The sequence below is a fragment of the Staurois parvus genome, unplaced genomic scaffold (genome assembly GCF_062004578.1).
Source record: "Staurois parvus isolate SC_StPar_1 unplaced genomic scaffold, SC_StPar_1.0 ptg000137l, whole genome shotgun sequence".
NCBI lineage: Eukaryota > Metazoa > Chordata > Amphibia > Anura > Ranidae > Staurois > Staurois parvus.
Window position 1 is genome coordinate 16,719,046 of NW_028317933.1, and position 22,433 is coordinate 16,741,478.

General features: G+C 43.2%; 1 protein-coding gene across 2 annotated transcripts in view; it reads right to left on the reverse strand.

Moving 5' to 3' along the window:
• Positions 1 to 7,934: 7,934 nt before the first annotated feature.
• Positions 7,935 to 22,433, reverse strand: part of LOC149465884 (lysosomal protective protein-like) — a 62,672-nt gene continuing 48,173 nt past the window's right edge. For both annotated transcript variants that reach the window (XM_089673419.1, XM_089673418.1), the window contains 3 exons: positions 12,995 to 13,084; positions 10,742 to 10,843; positions 7,935 to 8,221 (listed from right to left, as the gene is read on the reverse strand). In XM_089673419.1, coding sequence (XP_089529545.1) covers positions 8,138 to 8,221; positions 10,742 to 10,843; positions 12,995 to 13,084 — 276 coding nt within the window. In that variant the 3' untranslated portion in view covers positions 7,935 to 8,137. The remainder of the gene's footprint in view (positions 8,222 to 10,741; positions 10,844 to 12,994; positions 13,085 to 22,433) is intronic.

Below are 22,433 nucleotides of genomic sequence, written 5' to 3' on the forward strand. Positions count from 1 at the left end.
AGGTGGGTGTAGTCACTGACTTTCCAGAAGAGTTTGAGGTGGGTCTACCCACTGTCTCTTCAACAGAATGGGTGTATTCACTGGCTCACCAACAGAATCTGGAATGGGTGTACTCTCTGGTTCTCCAACAGAGTTTGAGGTGGGTGTACTCACCTGCTCTCCAGTAGAATATGAGCTATGTGCACTCAATGGCTTTTCAACAGAGTTTGAGATGGGTGTTCTCACTGGTTCTCCAGCATAATTTGAGGTGTGTGTACTCACTGGCTCCCTCCAGGCTTTAAGACCAAGCCTCGCAGCCACTTCTCTATGCTTCAGTGCAGTGTTTCTCAACCTTTTTTCAGTCAAGGCACCCTTTAAAATTATGGACAGCCTCAAGGCACCCTTTAAAATTATGGACATTCTTGAGGCACCCCAATCTAAAATGGGTGCCTCAAGACTGTCCATAACTCTAAATAGGCACCCCATTCTAAAATTGAAAAACTATTCTAATAGCAACATTCACACCTGTAGGACACCCAACACTAGAGGTGATTTAGTCTTCCAAAGCAAATATACTTTTGCACACTGGTACTGAGTAGTATTCCATGGTTTCTCTTCTCCCTCAGTTTTTCTCCATTACTGAGCTAATGTAACCCCAGCACTGATGGCGAGGGGCAGGGGAGGGTCAAACTGGAATGCTGTGCATCCTCCTTCTCAACTGATGATGTCATTGGTTGTCAGGACGCCGGCAGCTAGAAGGTCATAATGGTGCACTATGAAAATCTGTGGCTTTGTGGAACTAAGGTCCTCCCACTGGTTTGTATACAAGTTTTGGGCAATTTGCAGACATTTTGCCAAGGCACCCCTGAAGAAACCTCAAAGCACCCCAGGGTGCCTGGGCACCCTGGTTGAGAAAGACTGCTCCAGTGGTCAGATTCCCTCTGATGTCATCAAGATCCATGCAAAGCCCAGGACTGGGAAAATAAAAGTGCTTTTAGAACCACCCTAGACCTAACCCTTGCATTTTTCTTTCCCTGTCGATGTGCTTAATTGTGGGAGTACTTTGTGGAAGGAGGCGGGATATATGCTAAGAAGAAAAATTTTGGGTAGATTGGTGTTAGGATGGGAAATTGGAGGGGGGAGTAGATATGTGCATGGAGGGGGGATTTTTGGGGTGAGGGAGATTTGTTCTAAGAGGGGCGAATTGGGGGCATTGAAGGCAGGATTGGGGGAAAAAGAATTTGTGCTGGGAGAGGGGTTTATACTGGGAGGAGGGGAAATTTGTGCATTGTTGTTTGGGGAAAATTTTGGCTTGCAGACAGAATTTGTGCTTGGGGGAGCGTGCTGATTAGTGCTTTTTTTTTTGAGGGGGGGATTTATGCTGAAACAGAATGCTCACACATGGGGGGGGGGGGGTGCTGCCTGCACCACACACACAGGGCAGTCAATAGATCTCCTTCTCTCCACACAGCACATAGCAGAAATCAAATTCTCTTACAGAGTACAGCCTCAACCTGCAGTGTATAGATGGCTGCTATGTTGCAATTCTGACCCTGTCCTCTTCTCCTCTGACCCCTGTCATCTACCCTGCTGACCCTCTGTACCCTGTCCTGCTGACCCCTGTACACTGCCCTTATGACCACTGTCCTCTGCCCTGCTGACCACCTTTCTTCTGCCCTGTCTTTGCCCTGATAACCCCTGTTCTCCACCCTGCTGACCCTTGTCCTCTCATCTGTTGACCCCTGTCCTTTTGACCCCTATCTTCTGCCCTACTGAACTCCTGTATACTGCCCTACTGACTCTTGTACACTCCCCTGCTGATCTCTCATCCTCTGCCCTGCTGACCCCTATTTTGTGCCCTACTGACTCTTGTACACTCCCCTGCTGACCTCTCATCCTCAGTCCACATGACCCTCTGCCCTACTGTAAACTGCCCTACAAACTAATGGCCTCTGTAGTCTGCCCTACAAACTGCTGACCCTATCTCTCTGCCCTGCTGCCCCCCCCCCCCCCTGTATACTGCCCTATTGACTTCTATACACTGCCCTGTTGACCTTGCATCCTCTGGCCCCCTGACATCTTTTTTACTGCACCACCACATCAGACAGGCTAGATCTGGCAATGATGCCAACAGACCTCTGAAGATAGGCTGTGGTATCTGGCACCAATCTCTTAGTAGCAGACCTGTAAGCCTTGTAAATTGTGCGGTGGGGCCTCCATGGATTGGGATTATTTTTCCTGCACATCCCACAGGTGCTCAATTGGATTGAGATCTGGATAATTTTGAGGCCAATCAACATCTTGAATTTGTTGTTGTGTTCCTCAAACATTTTTGAACCATTTTTGCAGTGTGGCAGGGCATATTATCCTGCTGAAAAAGAACACTGCCATCAGGGAATATCATTTACATGAAGGGGTGTACTTGTTCAGCATCAATGTTTATGAGGCAGTGCATGTCACAGTAACATCCACATGAATGGAAGAACTCACTGTTTCCCAACATAACATTGCAGAATGTATCATACTTCTTCCTCTGGCTTGCCTTCTTCCCATACTGCATCCTCGTGCCATCTCTTCCCTAGGTAAGAGACACACATGCACCTGGCCATCCACATGAGATTCACTAGACCAAGCCACTTTCTTTCATTGCTCCATGGTTCAGTTCTGATGCTCAGATGCCCATTGTAGTCTCTATCTGTGAACATGGGTCAACATGGACACCCTGACTGGTCTAAGGCTATGCAGCCCCATACACAACAAACTGTGATGCCCATCTTTTCTGCTTTCAACAGATCAACTTCAGAAACAACATGTTTACTATCTGCCTAATATATGCCACTGACTTTCAGATGCCATTGTAACAAGATAATCATTGTTACTCCTTAACCTATCAGTGATCATAAAATTATCACTGATCAGTGATTATCCTTCCTGAAGGAGGAGGTCTGAATGTCACAGACTTATGATGCAAAGCTTGCTGGTAAAAGAGGCTAGTAACAACACACAACTGACAGAATCAACTAAAAACTGCTCTCGCTATCAGCTGACTACCTGGTCCTGGGTAACAATGTCTTGCTGCTAGCCACCTCACCTTCAGAACTAGGGACTGATTAAGAGCTCTACAGAAACCTCAAAAGATTAATTTACTCCAATTAGCTATCCATCATTTATCTACCACATATAACCCCCAGACATTTTATTGACCCATTAGATAGTCCCATTGCCCCTTAAAGGATAAGTTCACCTTTGCAAGTAAAAAAATGTACATTTATTCTTATTTTTTCGAAGGCGCCTGCAGAGCATTGCACCTGCGATCAGCAATCTGAGGCTCCTGCAGACTCTCGGGATAGCTGTCTGCCCATACCTCATACAGGCAGGCAGTTATCTGAGAGCCAGATGAACAATGAACTACTAGAGAGCCCACCATTGCTCTTGCAGTTCATTGAGAACTACAAGCCGTCAGCCACATTTGCTGATGGTATTTGTAGGCATTAATTCACAGAAAACTCTGAATGAATGATTCAGCCATATGGGTGGAGCCCCACACAGCTGTGCTATTTTCAAATCGTGACAGCAGGTTCAGGGAGAAGATCCCCCACCCCCTGTCACAGGGACGGGGGATGAGGGTGAGAGACTGCCGATGCTGGAACATGTTACATGTTCCACCCTAAAAACAGGTGGAACATGTAACACGTTCCAAAGGTGAACTTCTCCTTTAAGAGTCAATGTTGACCACTTTGGGGAACCCTGGTATATGGCCAGCTATAGAATACGTATAAAATCACACATACACCATATTGCCAAAAATTTTGGGACACCCCTCTAAATCATTGGATTCACTTCCATGGCCACAGGTATATAAAATCAAGCACCTAGGCATGCAGACTGCTTCTACAAACATTTGTGAAAGAATGAGTCGCTCTCAGGAGCTCAGTGATTTGTGATACCGTGATAGGTTGCCACCTGTGCAAGTCCATCTATGAAATTTCTTTGCTACAGCTCTCCTAGAGTCTCCTGGAATCTCCTCCATGCTCTTGAGACCTTCTGGCAATGGCACATATTGATGTGCCATCCTGGAGGAGTTGGACTGCCTGTACAACCCCTGTAGGGTCCAGGTATTGTCTCACTCTACCAGTAGTGACACTGACCCTAGCCCAGTGGTGGCCAACCTTTTTTTTCAACTGGGCCAAATCTCGCCAAAGCCACGATTGAAATTTATTTTGAGAGCCACATTTTTAAAACTGAAAATACATAGGATGGTACACTGTTTTTAGTTTCAATAAGTTTTTATAGTAATTCATCCCCCATATAGTAATTCATCCCCCATATAGTAATTAATCCCCCATATAGTAATTCATCCCCCATAGTAATTCATCCCCCATATAGTAATTCATCCCCCATAGTAATTCATCCCCCATAGTAATTCATCCCCCATATAGTAATTCATCCCCCATAGTAATTCATCCCCCATATAGTAATTCATCCCCCATAGTAATTCATCCCCCATAGTAATTCATCCCCCATATAGTAATTCATCCCCCATAGTAATTCATCCCCCATATAGTAATTCATCCCCCCTATAGTAATTCATCCCCCATAGTAATTCATCCCCCCTATAGTAATTCATCCCCCATAGTAATTCACCCCCCATAGTAATTCATCCCCCCTATAGTAATTCATCCCCCATATTATTCATCCCTCATATAGTAGTAGTAAGTAAGTAGCAAGTAGTAAGCCAAGTCCCCCCTGTGTCCATTCACTTACCTTTGCTCCGCACGTTCCTCTCGCCGTGTTCCCGCGCCGTTCCGGTCTTCAGGGCGGACTGTGAGAGGAGCCTAGCTCCTCTCACGTTCGTCACGCTGCCCCGCCTACACACATCCTGACAGCCAATCACTGGCTATCAGGATGTGAGTGGCAGTGAGACTGGCCAATCATTGCATTTGAGCGCGCTGCCCTGGCTGTTTTTTTTTGGATCACGCTGCAGAGTCCCTGCCGCCCGAGAGGAGGGAGGGGAGCGGGCGCCCGGCACACAAGAGCCACATTAAAGCGTGTAAAGAGCCGCGGCTTGCCGACCACTGCCCTAGCCAAATGCAAAACTAGTGAAAAACGTTAGAAAAGATGAGCAGTGGAAAAACCATTCCTGTTTTGGGGGTCATCTCATTTTTGTCCACCTAGTGCACCTGTTGTTAATTTCATAAACACCAAAGCAGCTGAAACTGATTAACAACCCCCTCTGCTACTTAACAATTGACTTAATGCTATACTCTGATTAAAAAGTGTTCCTTTAATTTTTTTTCAGCTGTATGTATATATATATATATATATATACAGTATGTGTATAAACCTTGAAATTTCCCACATTTTGTCATGTTGTAAACAAAAACGTAAATATATTTTATTGGGACTTTATGTGACAGAACAACACAAAGTGGCACATAATTGTGAAGTGGAAAATGATAAATGGTTTTCAAAATTTTTTTCAAATAAATATCTGAAAAGGGTGGCGTGCATTTGTATTCAGCCCCTCAAGTCAATACTTTGTAGAACCACCTTTCACTGTGATTACAGCTGCAAATCTTTTTGGGGCTGTCTTTACCAGCTTTGTACATCTAGAGAGTACCATTTTTGCCCATTCTTCCTTTTGAAATAGCTCAAGCTCTGTCAGATTGGATGAAGAGCGTCTGTGAACAGCAATTTTTAAGTCTTGCCACAGATTCTCAATTGGATTTAGCTATGGACTTTGACTGGGCCATTCCAACACATGAATATGCTTTGATCTAAACCATTCCATTGTAGCTCTGGCTGTATGTTTAGGGTTTTTGTCCTGCTGGAAGGTGAACCTCCACCCCAGTCTCAAGTCTTTTGCAGACTAACAGGTTTTCTTCTAAGATTGCCTTGTATTTGGCTCCATCCCTCTTCCCATCAACTCTAACCAGCGTCCCTGTCCCTGCTGAAAAAAATTATGCTGCCACCACCATGTTCCATGGTGGGGATGGTGCGTTCAGGGTGATGTGCAGTGTTACTTTTCTGCCACACATAGCGTTTTGCTTTTAGGCGAAAAAGTTCAATTTTGGTCTCATCTGACCAGAGCACCTTCTTCCATATGTTTGCTGTGCCCCCAACATGGCATCTCACAAACTTCTAATGGGACTTCTCATGGCTTTCTTTCAACAATGGCTTTCTTCTTGCCACTCTTCCATAAAGGCCAGATTTGTGGAGTGCACGACTAATAGTTGTCCTGTGGACAGATTCTCCCACCTGAGCTGTGGATCTCTGCAGTTACCATGGGCCTCTTTGCTGCTTCTCTGATTAATGCCCTCCTTGCCCAGCCTGTCAGTTTAGGTGGACGGCCATGTCTTGGTAGGCTTGCACTTGTGCAATACTCTTTCCATTTTCAGATGATGGATTGAACAGTGCTCCGTGAGATGTTCAAAGCTTGGGATTTTTTTTTATAACCTAACCCTGCTTTAAACTTCCCACAACTTTATCCCTGACCTGTCTGGTGTCTTCCTTGGCCTTCATGATGCTGTTTGTTCACTAATGTTCTCTAAAAAAACCTCCGAGGGCATCACAGAACAGCTGTATTTATACTGAGGTTAAATTACACACAGGTGGACTTTTTTTTACTAATTAGGTGACTTGTGAAGGCAATTGGTTCCTCTAGATTTTAGTTAGGGGTATCAAAGTAAAGGGGGCTGAAAACAAATGCACGCCACACTTTTAAGATATTTGTTAAAAAACATGATTTTTAATGTGTTTTGGTAGGATTTTGTGTTTGACAACCAGTCTCCTCCTACTACAAAAAAAATTCAGAAAGAATGAAAATGCATAAAAAATGCACAAGCATAGATGTGATCCTAGCCTAACTTGTGTTGAAACAGCTACTTTTGGTCACCATTACCAGGGTGACAGCACAATTGGAAGACAGGAACAGAGGGTTGCCACCCTAGAATAGGATGTGCCTTAAACCAGAGTCCCAGTCACTCTGTAAAAAAATAAAACTGTAGCTGCTGACTTTTAAAAAACAACCACTCACCTGTCCCTCAATCCCACGGTGTCTTCTCCATAGCCCGTTTCACCGGCTGTCCGGTGTCCCCGGCGCCAGCATCTTTTGTGTGGGCACCCGGCTGTCACAGCTTGCGGCTTCACACCGGCTGCCCACTGCACATGCACGAGTAGTGCTGCGCTTTCTGAATGGTCCCGTAGTCTTCTGGGACGTGTCCCAGAAGACTTCAGGGAAGGAGGGGGGAGGACAACAGTAGAAGTGGGAGCGGGTGCCTGTCAATTTTGGGTGCTCACTCCCCCCCGCTCCCCAAAGGTGCCAATCCTTAATGGGGAGTGGTGGACCAGTCCTTAAAGTGGAACTTCGGGTGGAGCTCTGCTTTAAGGACATCAATGGAAGTATCGCCAGGTATTACTTCAATGAAAGCTACAGTATTAAATGTGACTTTTGAGATGACATGAGCATGTTAAAGTGGAACTTCACTGAAAACAGAAGTGCTGCTCTTCCAAATCCAAAAAGTAACAACAGTTTTTTCTTGGGGGGTTCCTAGTTTTGACAGGTACCCACTCCCTACGTCCACTGGAATTGTCTAGCCAATTCCACCAGAAGATGGCCCCCCTACTCCCTGCAACCTCTTGAGACATATCACAGGTTCCATGAGACTGTGGGACCATTCACACGCATGCACAGTAGAGAGCTGGCTGTGAAGCTGCAAGGAGTCACAACCAGCTTCCCACACTTAACGTGGAAGCGTCAGGGACCCAAAAACAAAGAACCGGTCTGGGTGAGGATAGCACTGGATCCCTGGATTGTAAGTGTCTTATTATTAAAAGTCAGCCACTGCAGCATTTGTAGCGGCTGACTTTTAATTTTCTTACACTTGACTGAAGAACCTCTTTAACTTTTTTGTGGGATATATACTTTAACTAGCTAAAATACCAGCACACATAAGTATCTATCCAGCAAAAGGCATTTATTATTGCAGATGTTATTATTCTGAAAAGCAATATCTCATGTAAAGGACATCACCATCACTAAGAAAAAGCAAACTGTTGTACCTGGTAAAACAATGTATAACAAACAGTTAGGACAGAGAGTTACAGAAGAGTCTAGTTTTATAAAGGTTTGCGGGTTCATGTCACAGATAGCCATGGCCTAGAAGGGCTCATTATTGATGAAATGATGGAATAACATGGAAGCTTCTTTGGGCTTGTCTGTTGCTACCATATGGCCAGCTCCCTACAAAAAAGGAAAGAGAAATCATTATTGGTCAGTGGTAATTTAAAGGCACCGGATTTTAGGACTGTTCTGGCCCCTAATCTTCCATAAATGTTGATATCATTAGCAGATTCAAACTTTGTACACTTGAGCCAGACTTCCAAATTAGTGGAAGACCATCAACATGGCCTTAAAAAAATACACAAGCAGATCTGGTCATGTAAATGGTTTTTCCATTCTGCCTGTTGACAGATATTTTTTGTATGGAAGACTTTGCTTTACCCAACACAAGTGAAGGTTTTTTGGTGGGTTAAATTGTTTTTGACCTTAGTTGTTTGGTAAATGGCTTTTAGGCAACAATAAGCAGAGGGATCTATATTTAGATAATTACAGGGCAGCAGAGGGGTAAAATCACTGTGAAGCAGGTTAAACATTGCTTATGAAACAGTTGACAGAGAAAGGAGATATCTATTCCTTTTGAGATTGCCACGCAATAAGGGAATGTGTTTGGTCTATAACAAAATTATTTGCCAAACACAGCACAAAGCATGAGAAGGTCCCCATTATGAAAAAATGGAGATGCAGTCATGTTCCAACAATGGGTTTTCCAAGGCAGGTTCCAAATTACATTTTGTAATTTGACTGCTTACTATGACCAACAGTAAAGATTACCCTGAGTGGTACACCCCTAGGCGAAGAGGCACATGACAGGGTGGGCTGATAGAAGAGGAGAGAAGGGAGGCATGTAGGGTCTGGTAAAGGATGGAAGTGGCATCACCGAAGGGATGGAGCAAATTTGGAAGATCATTGATCAAAGGACAATTGGTGTTAAAGGAACATTGTCCCATCCTCCCTCTCCTTTTTGTCATGGATTAGAATCTGTTAAGAGTTTTCTCTAATGATGGTTGGTTAGTAGGAAGAGTGTTTTTTATTACACAAACCACAGGTTTAAAAAAAAGAAAGAAACTTATGAGGGGAGACAGGGTGTTACATGTATCTATAACAAAAACTATGATTGAGCTTCATGGGAGTTGAAGTTTGAAGTTTGGCAGAACGTGCATGAACAAGGTGATGAGACTACTAGAGACACAAAGTGATCTATTTGTAGCACTACCCCCTTAGGAGTCGCTAGAGATTTAGGTCCCCCTATAGTTCTGCACAACCAAGCAACACGCATCTTCACATAGACGTACATCCAGAGTCAGAAATCAGTCCTTGACCTTTGTTTTTGTTATTTTTATTTAGGGAATTTGAACTGGGATAGGGTTGGGGGTGTACAGAATGCCCAAGGGAACTGATGAACTGAGGACAACTTCCTGGAACTATTTACAAGCCTTCACTGCAACACAGTCTGCGTTGGAGAGCTAGCCAGCATCTCCTAATGTACCACCCCAGACCCTAGATGAACTCTTCCTTCCCCCAGCAATCTGGAGGTATCCCTGAACAGAGGATCCATTTCCTGTCGCCTTAAGAAATGGACAGTCCCAGGTAGGTGGCAAATCTGTTTCCCACCAGAGTGCACCTTCCCTTATCCTCCCAGGGGGTGCAGGGGTACTCACTCAGATCCCCTCTACTGTGCCGCTGATGAGTTGGTGGCTGCAAGCGGGGCCGCTTCTTCCCTGCTGTACAGATGGTCCTCGCACTGGGGGCCAGTGAAGCTCTGAGCTTTCTTCCTTTCCAGCCCTGCTGCTTGTAGGTAGGCCCCTTTCTCCGCTTGGGCCCCCTCTCAGGCCATCAGCCTCACATCTTCCTTACTGTCTTCTACCCGAACTCTCTCTGCTTCTGAACAGGCTCACTTTGTAAGGGTGTCCTGGCCCCTTACCAAGTCTCCTGTTGGGGATTGGCCAGGATCCCTCAAGAGTGCAGTCAACCACTCTTCAGATCCACCCATTGGCTCTAGGCCTTCTTCCAAAGCTCTAGTGGGAAATTCCAGAAGGGCTGGCCTACAGAGCCTCTCAGCTCCTGACTACAATTTAACTTTCTGACTATTATACCCAGGCTGCTACTCAGCCCTCCTCTCTAACGATCAGGACTGTAGATTCCCCTAGCTAACTAGGAGGGCACTACATATTTATTACAAATTTACCAGGCAAATGTCTCATTCACACAGTTGTCGCAAAAAATCCCTGTAATGTATGACATTTTTGTATTTCCTTCAATAACAGCTTTACCTAGTGTCCATAATGCGATATTTTCCTGAAATACCTCAATCAGGAAAATACCTCATTATGGCCTCTAGATGGAGCTTATGATCATTTGATTTTCACATTTTCCACACATTATGAGAATAATTTGCAACGACTAGGTGAATAACTGGAACGTTCGCACAGTGGATTTTGTTTATAAACAGATCCCCAAAGTGTTACATAGAGACAGACTGTAACAACATAAGTAAGAAAACTGTGGTCAAAGAGAAACTATGTAATGAATGTCCTACAGAGAGGATGTGTAATATTTAGTTTCCTAAGAAGCTGAGGGGAAGGAAATGTTTATGTGTTGCTGTTTGATCAAAGGAAAAAACAACAGCTAGTGATACGGTACCTTCACAGTCAAAAGGGTAAGATTGGCATATTGCTTTACAAATCCCGCAATCTGTGGATGGCCCTCTTCCTCATACACCCATGCATTGTAGGGTACCTGCAACTATAAAGAATGCATTCCAGTGTGCAAAATGGAATATGATGGATATGATGATAATATGATGAAAGTATCACTTAAATGCAGAGGACAGTTTTATATCTGTTCTTTGATACTGATAAGACCCGTTTGTAAAATATCAGGTTATTCAATGCCTTATATTAAAGCCAGATGCCATATATTACAGAGTTCCAAGGTGAGCTAAATCTTAATTGATGGCCAGGGGCGGACTGACCATTTGGAAACTCGGGCACTGCCCGAGGGCCCGGGGTCAGTAGGGGGCCCCATGAGATGCCCCTGGTACTTTTTTCATAGGCTTTTTTGAGTTTGGGCAAGGACACAGGGGCCCCATGATCCCCTATTGCCCGGGGGCCCCATGAGTTGTCAGTCCGCCCCTGTTGATGGCTAATCCTTTCTTGTGTGATCCAGAGATCCAGTTTAAAATGTTTTCTACAACAACCTATCTGCTAACACCAACCAACAGCTCTAAACATAACCCTAACATCTGTTCTTAAAGTGTTACTAAACCCAGGAACCTGCATTCACTATATCTGGTCTCCCACAGTACACACAACATGGAAATGCAATTATTTTAGTAAATATAAACTGCTAAATAGCTTTTCTCATCATCAGTTAGAGCAATCTTGTGACTTCTATCAGTGTCCAGCAGGGCACTGGTTAATGCTTATAGGAGACATTTTCATTCTGCTCTAGGAAGATGCAGGACCCCTGACCTCTGTCTGGACAGTGCTGATTCGCCCTGTGCTGATCACATGCACTTTTCTAAGAAAAGAAAAACCTCTCTAGCAATACACCAAACTGAGCATGTGCAGAGTGACTCCACATTATATGTCTTATCAAGAGATAAGAGGGGGACACTGGAAGACGGGGAGGATCAAACAGCGTTTTTACAAAATGCAGAATATTAACCGCTTAGTGAGTATAACAATCATGCTTTACTGCATATACAGACTGATTTTACTGTTGTGGGTTTAGTAATACTTTAATGTAAAACTTGTCTGCTTATATGTAGCCGAGTGGGACAAGCGTCATTCTCGGAAGATGTGTCGGTGCATCCTCCCACGTCTAGCACTAGTGCTCAAAATGTATGCGATTCCAAGTCCTCTACAAAGTCACAGTTGAACTAACCTATAAGGAAAACAGCTTCATACATGCCTGTCCACCACACTTCCAGGTATATGGTTTAGCATGTCCCTCTCTGGCCACTGCAGTTGCTCCTGACAACCCTTAGGTCATTACTGAGTGCTGCAGTGAGTAGGGATCAGCAAGAAGAACCAGAATGGACAAGCTCTTCAACCAATCCATGAATTTGAATAGGATCAGCAACAGGGGCTCTTCTACAGTGTGAAGTTTTAGCAAGCAGAGTAATGGCCAGGTACTGAATGTACAATACAGTTTTCCTTACAGGTTCATTCTTTTGTGATTTTATAGACCCCCTTACTGGGTCATGTGTTGCCTGTGCCCCGTTGGAGTATTTTCCCTCACTTTCTGCTCTGTCTGAACAAGTCCTCATGTACACTGGACATTTTTACAGCGGCTGTGTTTGGCTTTTGACTTTTTTTTGTCTACAGCCAGTAAACCCCCCAGCATGTTATCCTACGTGTCCATGCACACAGACTGTAATCAACATTTTTTGGCAGGGACATTTTTTGGTTGGAAAAAACCTAGGACTAGTGGGTTTCTAGAGGAATTTTTTAACTGTAAAAATGCTCTAATGCTGAAACACATGGCAAAATGCAGTAAAACTCCGCGAACCAGTGTTTTTGGACTTTATTTGACCAAGAAATTTTTTTATTTTTTTTTAAAAACATAAAAAATGCTGAAAAATGCAGCTAAATGCGGCAAAAAAACGCTAAACGCTAATGCAAAAATAACCTGAAAAACTCATGTTTTTAACGTGACTTCACACAGCTAATGTTACCAGCGTTATCAAAACGCCCAGCATGCACGGAGACTAATCAAGAAATGGGGAGAATTTCTTCACTTCCTGTTCTGTCTAGATCTGGTATAAAGACAGGGAGTAAGGATAAAGCTCCCAAAGAGCGCTAGAGAGAGCAATGAAAAGTTGACAAGGGTTCTAATTGATCTCTAATAAATTCATAATTGTTTAGGCTGTAGGTACACAAATACACTTACCTCCTGATCAAGAGAATGCACAAACCATTCAATACCTAGAAAGTTGCACGCCATATCTGTATCTCCACTGTATACAAAAATCTGGTATCCCTACAGAGAAAGAAAATCCATCAATTTAGTTTACATAACAAACATATACAGTACAGGCTTATATATTAACCTGTTGCCATGGGCCATATCCATCTGGCAGTACAGCTGTGGGCTTTAATGCCATACTCTCACATACATGCATACAGTTGGCATTACTGGTTCGTGCTGGGAGCATGCTCACTCAACATCCCCAGCTGTAACTGAGCTGTTACTGATAGCTCCTGGGATGCAGTAGGACAGGCTCCTGATCATGTGACCACTGTGATAGCCAATTACAGTGATTACATGATTGGGAACCTGCCTACTGGCCTCTTGGCTGAATTGGACAGTGTTTTTTTTTCCAAATGGAATAACTATGTAATGAACCTCTTAAATGGTTGGCTGGAGTCAGAGGTAAGGGTTTAAGGAAAAGATCAGTGCAATACCCCATAGCAAGATTCACGTCCCTCCATCTGTCTGCAATAAGAGGATACCTGATTGGTCACTACGGTCTGATGTGTGACAATAATACTCCTTACCTGAAGCATAACCACCTCTACAATACGGCTACTATAAAGTCAGGGCAAGGGAATGTGGACCAGACCAGAGCTACATTTATTCTGAGATATTAATAAGCACAAACTAAGGGCTCATTCAGACATGTGGCAGCCCCTGCCGGCCCTCTGAAACACGATCCGTGGTTGATTGATTATCAGAGGGTGACTGACAGATGACTGGGTGGAAAAAGCACAGCAGGGCGCACTCTCCTCATGCATTGCTGTGGTATCAAATGCTTTATTATAAAAAAAAGTGATAAGTGCATACTCACAAAAGGACCATGAAAACAGACTTAGCAAAGTGAATCAGTCCTAGGTAGTGGTGGTCCTGTAGAACAGGTTACCAATTGTAATAGCTGACGCGTTTCAAGAGACGCACTCCCTTCCTCAGAGTCAAGACAACCAGACAAGCAAATGATCCATATACAGATGACTAGGTGGTAATATGTTGCCTCCTCACCCCCTTTTGTCAAACCTCAAAAGGACAAACCACCGTGTTGCAACAAATGTTTATTTTATGGTGTTCAATGTGTTAAAGCGGGTTTCCACCCTCTGCACCCCCTACATTTTTTTTCCAAAACCCCAATGTGGGTTCTGAACATTTCAGATGCTCACCCAGCCAGCAGATCCTTCGGTGTCCTGCAGAATCCTATTAGAATTCTGCCCCCACTCTGTCCCATGCCACAATCTTCTTATGTGACATTAGCTGGAGGTCTGTCATCTCCTCTGGGTTTAGCCACCAAGCCTTATGATGGCATGCCGCTAGGCCTATGTGATGTGCACACTAATGATGTAAAAAACAAATGATCAGACGAGCGACGAGAATGTTCGTTCAGTTTTCAGCTCATCATGGCCTGCTTTAGTCCCATACTGAGTGGCAGCCCTGCTGCATTGTGAACACAGGAGGTCGGACGTTCAGCACAAGTGCCATTTAGAAAATGCTTTGCTCTTCTCAATGAATGTAAAGCATTTTCTGATTGGATGAGGTGGAGATCATTGCCATGCCTCTCCATCATGTCTAATCAGAGAATGCTTTGCATTCCTAAAAAAAACTGCAAAGCGATCTGTGAGTAGTGCCTGTGTCAAGTTGCCAACCACCAGTGTTCACAATGCATCAGGGCAGCTGCTTTGCATGTAACCCAGAATCTAGAAGGGATCACTGGAGTAATGGTGTTCACTACAGTCATTTCCAGCTTCTAGAGGGATCCCACAGGTATGAAATATGCCTGGTCCAAGCTGGACCAATGTAATAATGTCAATCTTATTTAAGTATATCCAACACAGTAAAAAGTTAAAGTGTGTCTGAAGCCAAAACTGTTCATTTGGCTTGAATAGTGTCAGGGCTGGTGCATTTTGCTCTTTCTCCGAGATGGAGCAAAGGAGAGGGGTGACCCTGATCAGGAACAGACAGTCCTGAGAGAGGACTCTGCCTTCTCTTCCTCTTTTTCCAATACTTACATCTCAGTTTTGGTTGGAGGGATTTTGGTTTTACCACCCCCCATATCCTGATGCCCTAAGGTGTCTGCCTAAGCAGTCTTTTGCTTGCACGGGCCCTGGATAGAGTAGGGATGTCTGCCAGGTTTTATTGCTGTCTGAGTCTTTGATGAAGATTTTCATTGTCCCCAAGACTGAAAGTAATGGAAAATCCAAACGTTGTCCTGGGAAAAGGAATATAGGGGAAATCTTCCAGTGGGGACACTTTCTTAAGTGACAACTGTCTTCCTTACTTTGTAAACAATCCCTCTCACTTCCTTTTCCATATAAAATATATGAATTAAAGGTAATTCTCCCCAGTGGGACAAAAAAAATGGACTGAGGTTTTAACAAATCTCTATCCGAAACAAAATAAAAAGGTTTGGTTTTGGATATGCTTGCGTTATCCTAGTAACAACACATTGGGTTTGATTTACTAAATACAAATAGACTGTGCACTCTGCAAGTGAAGTTGCTCCAGAGCTTAGTAAATGAGGGAACTCTGCTGACTTCCATCATCCAGTCACGTGCAAGCAAAAATAATTGGGTTTACTTTGTAAAGTGAAGCTTTACCTCATTTACTAAACTCTGGAGCAACTGTCCTTTCATTTTCTTTTTTTTTATTTAAATATTTATTAATTTTTTCATGTTAATACAAAAATTCCATAAGAAGAAACACAATACATATAAATAATCCATACATTTCTACTTTGTCCTTCCTATTTACCTCTTTTCTTTCCCTTCTCTCCCAACCCACCTTTTCCCCCCTCCCCCCCTCCCTCCCCTCTGCAAGATCTTCAATCTCTCAAGGCCCAATAACTTTAAATAACTTTCCTAGTTTAGAGTTTTCTATATTTCTCTTTTAGTCCTGATTTTTCCCATTTTTCCCATCGCGAGTAGTATAATTTCAACCTGTCTTCCTGAGTATAATAAGATTTTTCCATTCTACTAATCTGGTTTACCCTATTGATCCAATCCTCCTCCGTCAGCACCTCTGTCTTCCACCAAAACTTGGGGATCAACCCTTTTGCAGCACTTAAGTAGTACCATACTCCTGATTCTTTGTATTTATTTACTGTTGTCTCAACATTATGTAGGAGACACATGTTTGGGTCTAATCCTATGTTATTTCCAGTTATTATTTCTATTAAATTGACTATTGTCTTCCAGAAATCCTGAATTTTTGGACATTGCCACCAAATATGGAACACCGTGCCCTCCTCCCCACATCCTCTCCAACACATTTTTGACTTCTCCCCCCTCATCCTGTGCTCAGTGCTCGGTGTAATATGCCATCGTGTCAAACATTTATAGTTAATCTCAACGTCTCTCATACTAACACTCTCGTGAACTAATCTAAATATCTTACTCTGTTGATCTTCATCTATCTCCACCTCCATGTCTCTTTCCCAATTTGTTAAAAAAATTAACTTTGTGTCTGTGTCTAATTCTGTGAGTATTTTATACATTTTTGTAACACCGTGTTTCCCATCTCGCCGTGTTTCTAATAGCCTTTCAAACATATTCCACTCCTTTTTTAATCTCAAGGGTTTTGGGAGAGTTCCAATAAAACATTTTAATTGTTGATATTTCCACTCATCTATTTTAGTAAACATATCTCCTCCCCTCTCTTTTAGTTCTTTAAATGTTTTCAGTTCCCCCTCTATCAATACGTCTCTCAATTGGATATCTTCCTTTTTAAACCATCTCCCTGATATCTCATCTTTTCCTGGAGGGAAAAATTCCGTGTTTGCAAGAGGCATTAATATAGAGTTGAATTCCCATTTCATATGTTTGTGTAAATTATCCCATATCTTTAACACATTTAAAGTGTAAGTGCTTGTGCTTTCTTTAATTGTTCTATACTGTGCTGGAACCCATATCATCTTACTCAAATTAATTCCACTCAGTTCATTTTCTATTTTTACCCAACTTTTCCCCTTATAGTTAAAAGTCCAGTCATAAATTCTTGCTAAAATTACAGCTTTGTAATATCTCTTGACATCAGGTAGTCCCATCCCCCCTTTCTCTTTAGTCCTACTTAGTGTTTCATATGATATTCTTGGTTTTTTATTCCTCCATATATATCTTGTTAGCATTCTTCTCATTATCTTAAAAAACGCCTCTGGGAGTTTGATTGGGATCATTTGAAATCTATAGAGTATTTTAGGTATAATTACCATTTTAATTAGGTTTATACGTCCTAACCATGATGGGTTTCCTCCTTCTAATCTTTTTAATTCGTCCTTAGTCTCATTTATCAGAGAAATATAGTTTAATCTATACAGTTGTTTATGTGAGGTAGCAAGTTTTATTCCTAGGTATTTTATATCTTTTTCTCTCCAAATAAAGGGGAATTCTTTTTGTAGTTTTTCTTTTTCGCTCTTTGGTATATTAATGTTCAGAATCTCTGTTTTTGTTGGGTTAATTTTTAGATTTGATAGTTCACCATATTCCTTCAAGATTTTCATTATACTTGGTAGTGTTATTCGGGGGTTGCCTACATAAAACAGTAGGTCGTCCGCAAAGGCCGCTACTTTATGTTCTATGTTTTCTATCTGTATTCCCTTTATCGCTCCACTATTCCTTATTATTGATAGCAGGGGTTCCAATGTCAAAACATACAACAAGGGGGACAATGGACATCCTTGTCTTGTTCCATTGGACATCCCGATGGATTCTGACCTCTCCCCATTTACCGTGATGATTGCGGTGGGCTCTCTATATAATTTACCTATCCACTCACGCATTCTCTCTCCAATCCCCAACACTTCCAAGTTGTCCATCATAAAGCCCCAGTCCACTCTATCAAACGCCTTTTCGGCATCAAGTGACAAGAGCACCACCGGGGCTTTCCCTTTTCTACTTTTCTGAATAAGCATCAAAGTTCTCAACCCATTGTCTCTACCCTCTCTTCCCCGGACAAATCCCACCTGGTCTCCATGGATCCATTCGGGCATTAGATCTTTCAGCCTGTTTGCTAGGACCTTTGCGTACAACTTGGTATCAGTGTTCAATAATGAAATTGGTCTGTAGCTAGAGCACTGAGAAGGATCTTTTCCCTCCTTGTGTATGAGAACAACATGGGCCTGAAGGGATTCCCTCCTCCCCTCCATCCCACCTCCCAAGTCATTCATATATTTCTTTAACTTTGGTAACAGTACTTCACAGAATTTTTTATAGTACTTAATTGTATAACCATCCGGGCCTGGGCTTTTCCCTCCCCCTGTACTTCTTAATGCTACTTCTATTTCTTCCTGAGAAATTTCTGATTCCAAGGAGTTCAGTAGTGTTTCACTGAGCTTTGGCAATCCCGCATTTTTTAAATATATCATCCTTTTTTCATTAATATCTTCTCTATTTTTTTTTGGTGAACCTTGATGGCTGATGTTGTACAACTTTCTATAGTACTCCGTGAATACTTTAATGATTTCTTTAGTTGAGTGGACCAACTCCCCCTTAGGGCTTTTTATCTTTTCTATATAATTCCTGTTTTTCTTTTTATTCAGGGCTCTCATTAAGTATTTTCCTGGTCGATCACCCCATCTATATCTTTCACCCAATACCTTGTTATATACTCTTCTCCTCTCCTCTTCCATCAATCTCTCTAATTCATCTCTTTTATCCATTAGCTTCTGTCTTGTTTCTATTGTTATTTTCTTCTTATGTATCTGCTCCAACTCCAGGATTTCCTTTAAAAGTCCACTAACCCTCTCTCTTCTTTCTTTTTTCTTCCTTGCTCCCATCGCAATCAAGATTCCTCTTATATATACCTTATGACTTTCCCATACTGTAGCTGTCGATACTTCCTCTGTCTCATTCTCCTTGAAATATACCTTAATCTCTTCCTTGATCTTCTGCACAATATCCTCATCAAAGAGAAGAGCTTCATTTAACCTCCATCCTAGACCTCCCGTCCACCTTTTCCCCCATCCTATTTTCATTATGACTGGGGCATGGTCCGAAAAAGTTCTTGTCTCTATTTCTATTTTAACCAGCATTTCAATAAGTTGATGATCTATTAGAATATAATCCAGTCTCGAGTATATCTCATGTGCATTAGAGAAGAAGGTATAGTCTCTGTCTTTCGTATGCATCATTCTCCAGGTGTCCACCAGTTGGTACTCGTGGATCGCCTTCTTCAAGGCTCTCAGAGACCTACCCCCCTCTCTCTGCACAAGGGAGGTTGCATCCTTTTGTGGGTCCATACAAAGATTTAAATCTCCTGCTATTATCAAACGCCCTTTTTTAAAGTCTATTAATTTTTTCAACAAACCCTTCAAAAAGATCTCAGGTTTCTTGTTGGGGCAGTATATATTGGCTAGTGTACATTCAATTCCCTGAAGTTTACCCTTCAAAAACAGGAATCTCCCTTCCGGGTCAGTCTTTCTATCTTCCAACTCAAATCTCATATTCTTTGCCAATCCTATTGCCACCCCCTTTGCTCGTTTGATTGGAGAGTCAGCATAATACCATGTTGGATAATATTTGGATTTTAATTTCACATTTGATTCTATCTCAAAATGTGTCTCCTGTAGAAATACCACTGACGTTGCCCTGTGATGTAACTCTTTAAACATTTTAAATCTTTTCCCAGGACAATTCAACCCATTCACATTATATGTTATAAACTGTATTTCTTCCATCCCTCTTAATTCTGTCTCTCTCTCTCTTCTAATTCGTCTCTTCCTATTAGGCCCGAATATCTTGCAGAATATTAACCCCACGGCCCCTCCCCCCCTTCCCCCCACCCAACCTCCGTCTCCCCCCCCTCTCTTATTTTTCCCCTACCCATTTTTAGGCTTATAAACTGCCTACAAATCATTTGTGGAACTATTTCCACGGTTGATTTAAAATACTGGGATTAAGCTCCGCCCATGGACGGCTCACCTCTCCTCCAAACTCCCCTTTCTCTATCAACTGGGCTCAACAATACCCTTTTCTTCCCTCCCTTAACCGGAGCTTCCAGATGGACTTCCACTTCCACAAGGGGGCTACAAAAGGGGCTAGGGAAAAAGAGAGAGAAAAGAAAAAGCATATATTTTACTTAATTCTCCCTCCCCTTTCTCCCCAACGCCAGAACCTCCCTCTCCCCTCCCCCCGACCCGCTGCCAGTCCTCCTGTCTTGTATCATCCATATCTTCTTTTTCTTCTTCCCACCCAGTTATCTCCATTCTTTGCAAATCCAGTCTATCACAAAAATCTCTCAGTTCCTCAGGGAATCTCAGGTATGCTGTGACCCCATTTTTCCAGCCAATTAGAGATGCCGAAGTACCCCATCTATATTGCACATTCTGTTTTCTCATTTGCTCTAATAGGGGTCTCAGGGATCTCCTTCTCCATAGAGTCTCTGATGTTAAATCCGAAAAAATTTGAATAGTCAACTCTCCATACTTAATTAACGATCTTCCCTTGATCTTTTTCCAAATCTCATTTTTGACCCCAAACTTCTGGAACTGGACAACTATATCTCTCGATCTTTCCCTGTCAGTATCTTGTTTAAATTTTCCTATTCTGAACACTCTATCCAGTTCAATCGCTTCTGTTTCAGGTCTGTCTCTTATGGAGTTTAAGATTTTATTAACTAGTTCATATAATATTTCCCCTTTTGCAGATTCTGGAATTCCTCGCACCCTAAGGTTACACCTTCTTTCTTTATTTTCTTGAATTTCCATCCTATAAAACTATTTTTTCTGGGTTTTCTCCAAATGGGTTATTTTTTTCCTTAGATTATCTATGGTTTGGGCCTGGGTTTTGACTTTCTCCTCTGTTTCTTCCATTCTCGATAGCAGATGGCCTAAGTCGTTTCGAATAGCTGTCATTTCATGTTTTATCGTTTTCTCCAAACTTTGAAACATTTCTATCATCTCCTTCTTATTCGGTACTTGTAGTTCACCATGAAGTTCTTTTTTTCCCAAGCCATCTGCTATTTGTTGGCTACAACTGCTGTTCATACCCAGTGATAGTCTCGGACTGTTTCCTGAGCTAGTGTCCATTTCCCCTTTAGCGCTTGTGCCTTGGGCCCTTTCTGGCGTAATGTTTCCATATGATGTAAATTTCTTTATCGTGCCTGATAGGGACGCTTTGAGCCCTGCTCCCTTAGGACCTTTATTCTTCATATCCTCTTTAAGTCTTTTGCCTTCTATATTCTCTAGATGGAGATTGTACCTCTCCCTTATGATTTATGATCCAGACGGATTTACTACTTTTGCATATGCTCTCCTAGGGGTGTGTGGGACTCTTCTCTTCTGAACCCAGGGAATCCTCCCCTCTCCTCCTTAACCCCTTGGACCCCAATGTCACTCAGGAGTCAACTATACAATAGACAATAGACCCCCAGCAGCTCTCACTCACCCTTCTCTTCCCAGAACGGTAGCTCTAAGTTTGGGTGGAGGGTCTTCTCTGTCCTGGGGGGGGGTTCCTCTGGGCTTCCAATGCTGTAGCTCCTTTTCTCTGTCTGGATTTCGTCCAAGGGATGCAGGGTGGGTCTCCTGGCACTCCCGGGTCTCCCTGGCCCAGGATCGAGCAGTCAGCTGGCCGGGGGCTCCAGGCAGCAGTGAACCGGGGGCTACAGACAGTAGGTAGCCGGGGTTTATGGGCAGCAGTTTGCCGGGGGGGTTGTGGGCGACAGAGAGCCGGTGGCCTAAGCCGGCGTCTCCCTGTCAGTCAGGCGGCCGGCCGGTTTCCTCTTCTCCCAGATGTCCTCCGCGGCTACCACACGCCCCCGCCACGTCACCTCGTCCTCCAGCGGTCCGGATCTCTCTCGTGAAGCACCGGAGGGGCCGGCGCTTCACTGCACCCTTCGTCCGGCTTCCATCACCGGCTCTCCGGGCTCTGTTCAGCGTCCCTCCAGACTCCGGTGAGTCAGGTCCTAAGGGTCACTAGGGAGGTCGGGGAGCGGAACCTAGCTGATAGCTAGTGCCGCTCACTCCCCACTGCTGCCATGTTCAGGCTCCTCCCCACATACTGACCACGCCTGGGTTTGGTACTCAACTGTCCTTTCAAAGAGCACAGTCTATCTGCCTTTAGTCAACCAACCCCATCATTTCATACTTGAGAATGCTTTTCACACCATTACAGGTATGCCAGGAATAGATCAGTTATTTCACAGAAAGTATTTGAAGTCAAGGAAATATTCTTAATAAAGAGGAACTGTGAAGGCCATAGAGATACTTTCCCTGCCTCTTCCCAGAAACAGAATGGTTAGTGACGTATTATAAATACAGGACTGTCTTTCCATGCTGCGGGCAAGCTTGGGAAGCAGAATGTAACCCTGGGGATGGGAGTATCATCTGATAAATCAATGTGAACTATGTCTCCTGTGTGAAATTAGGACACTG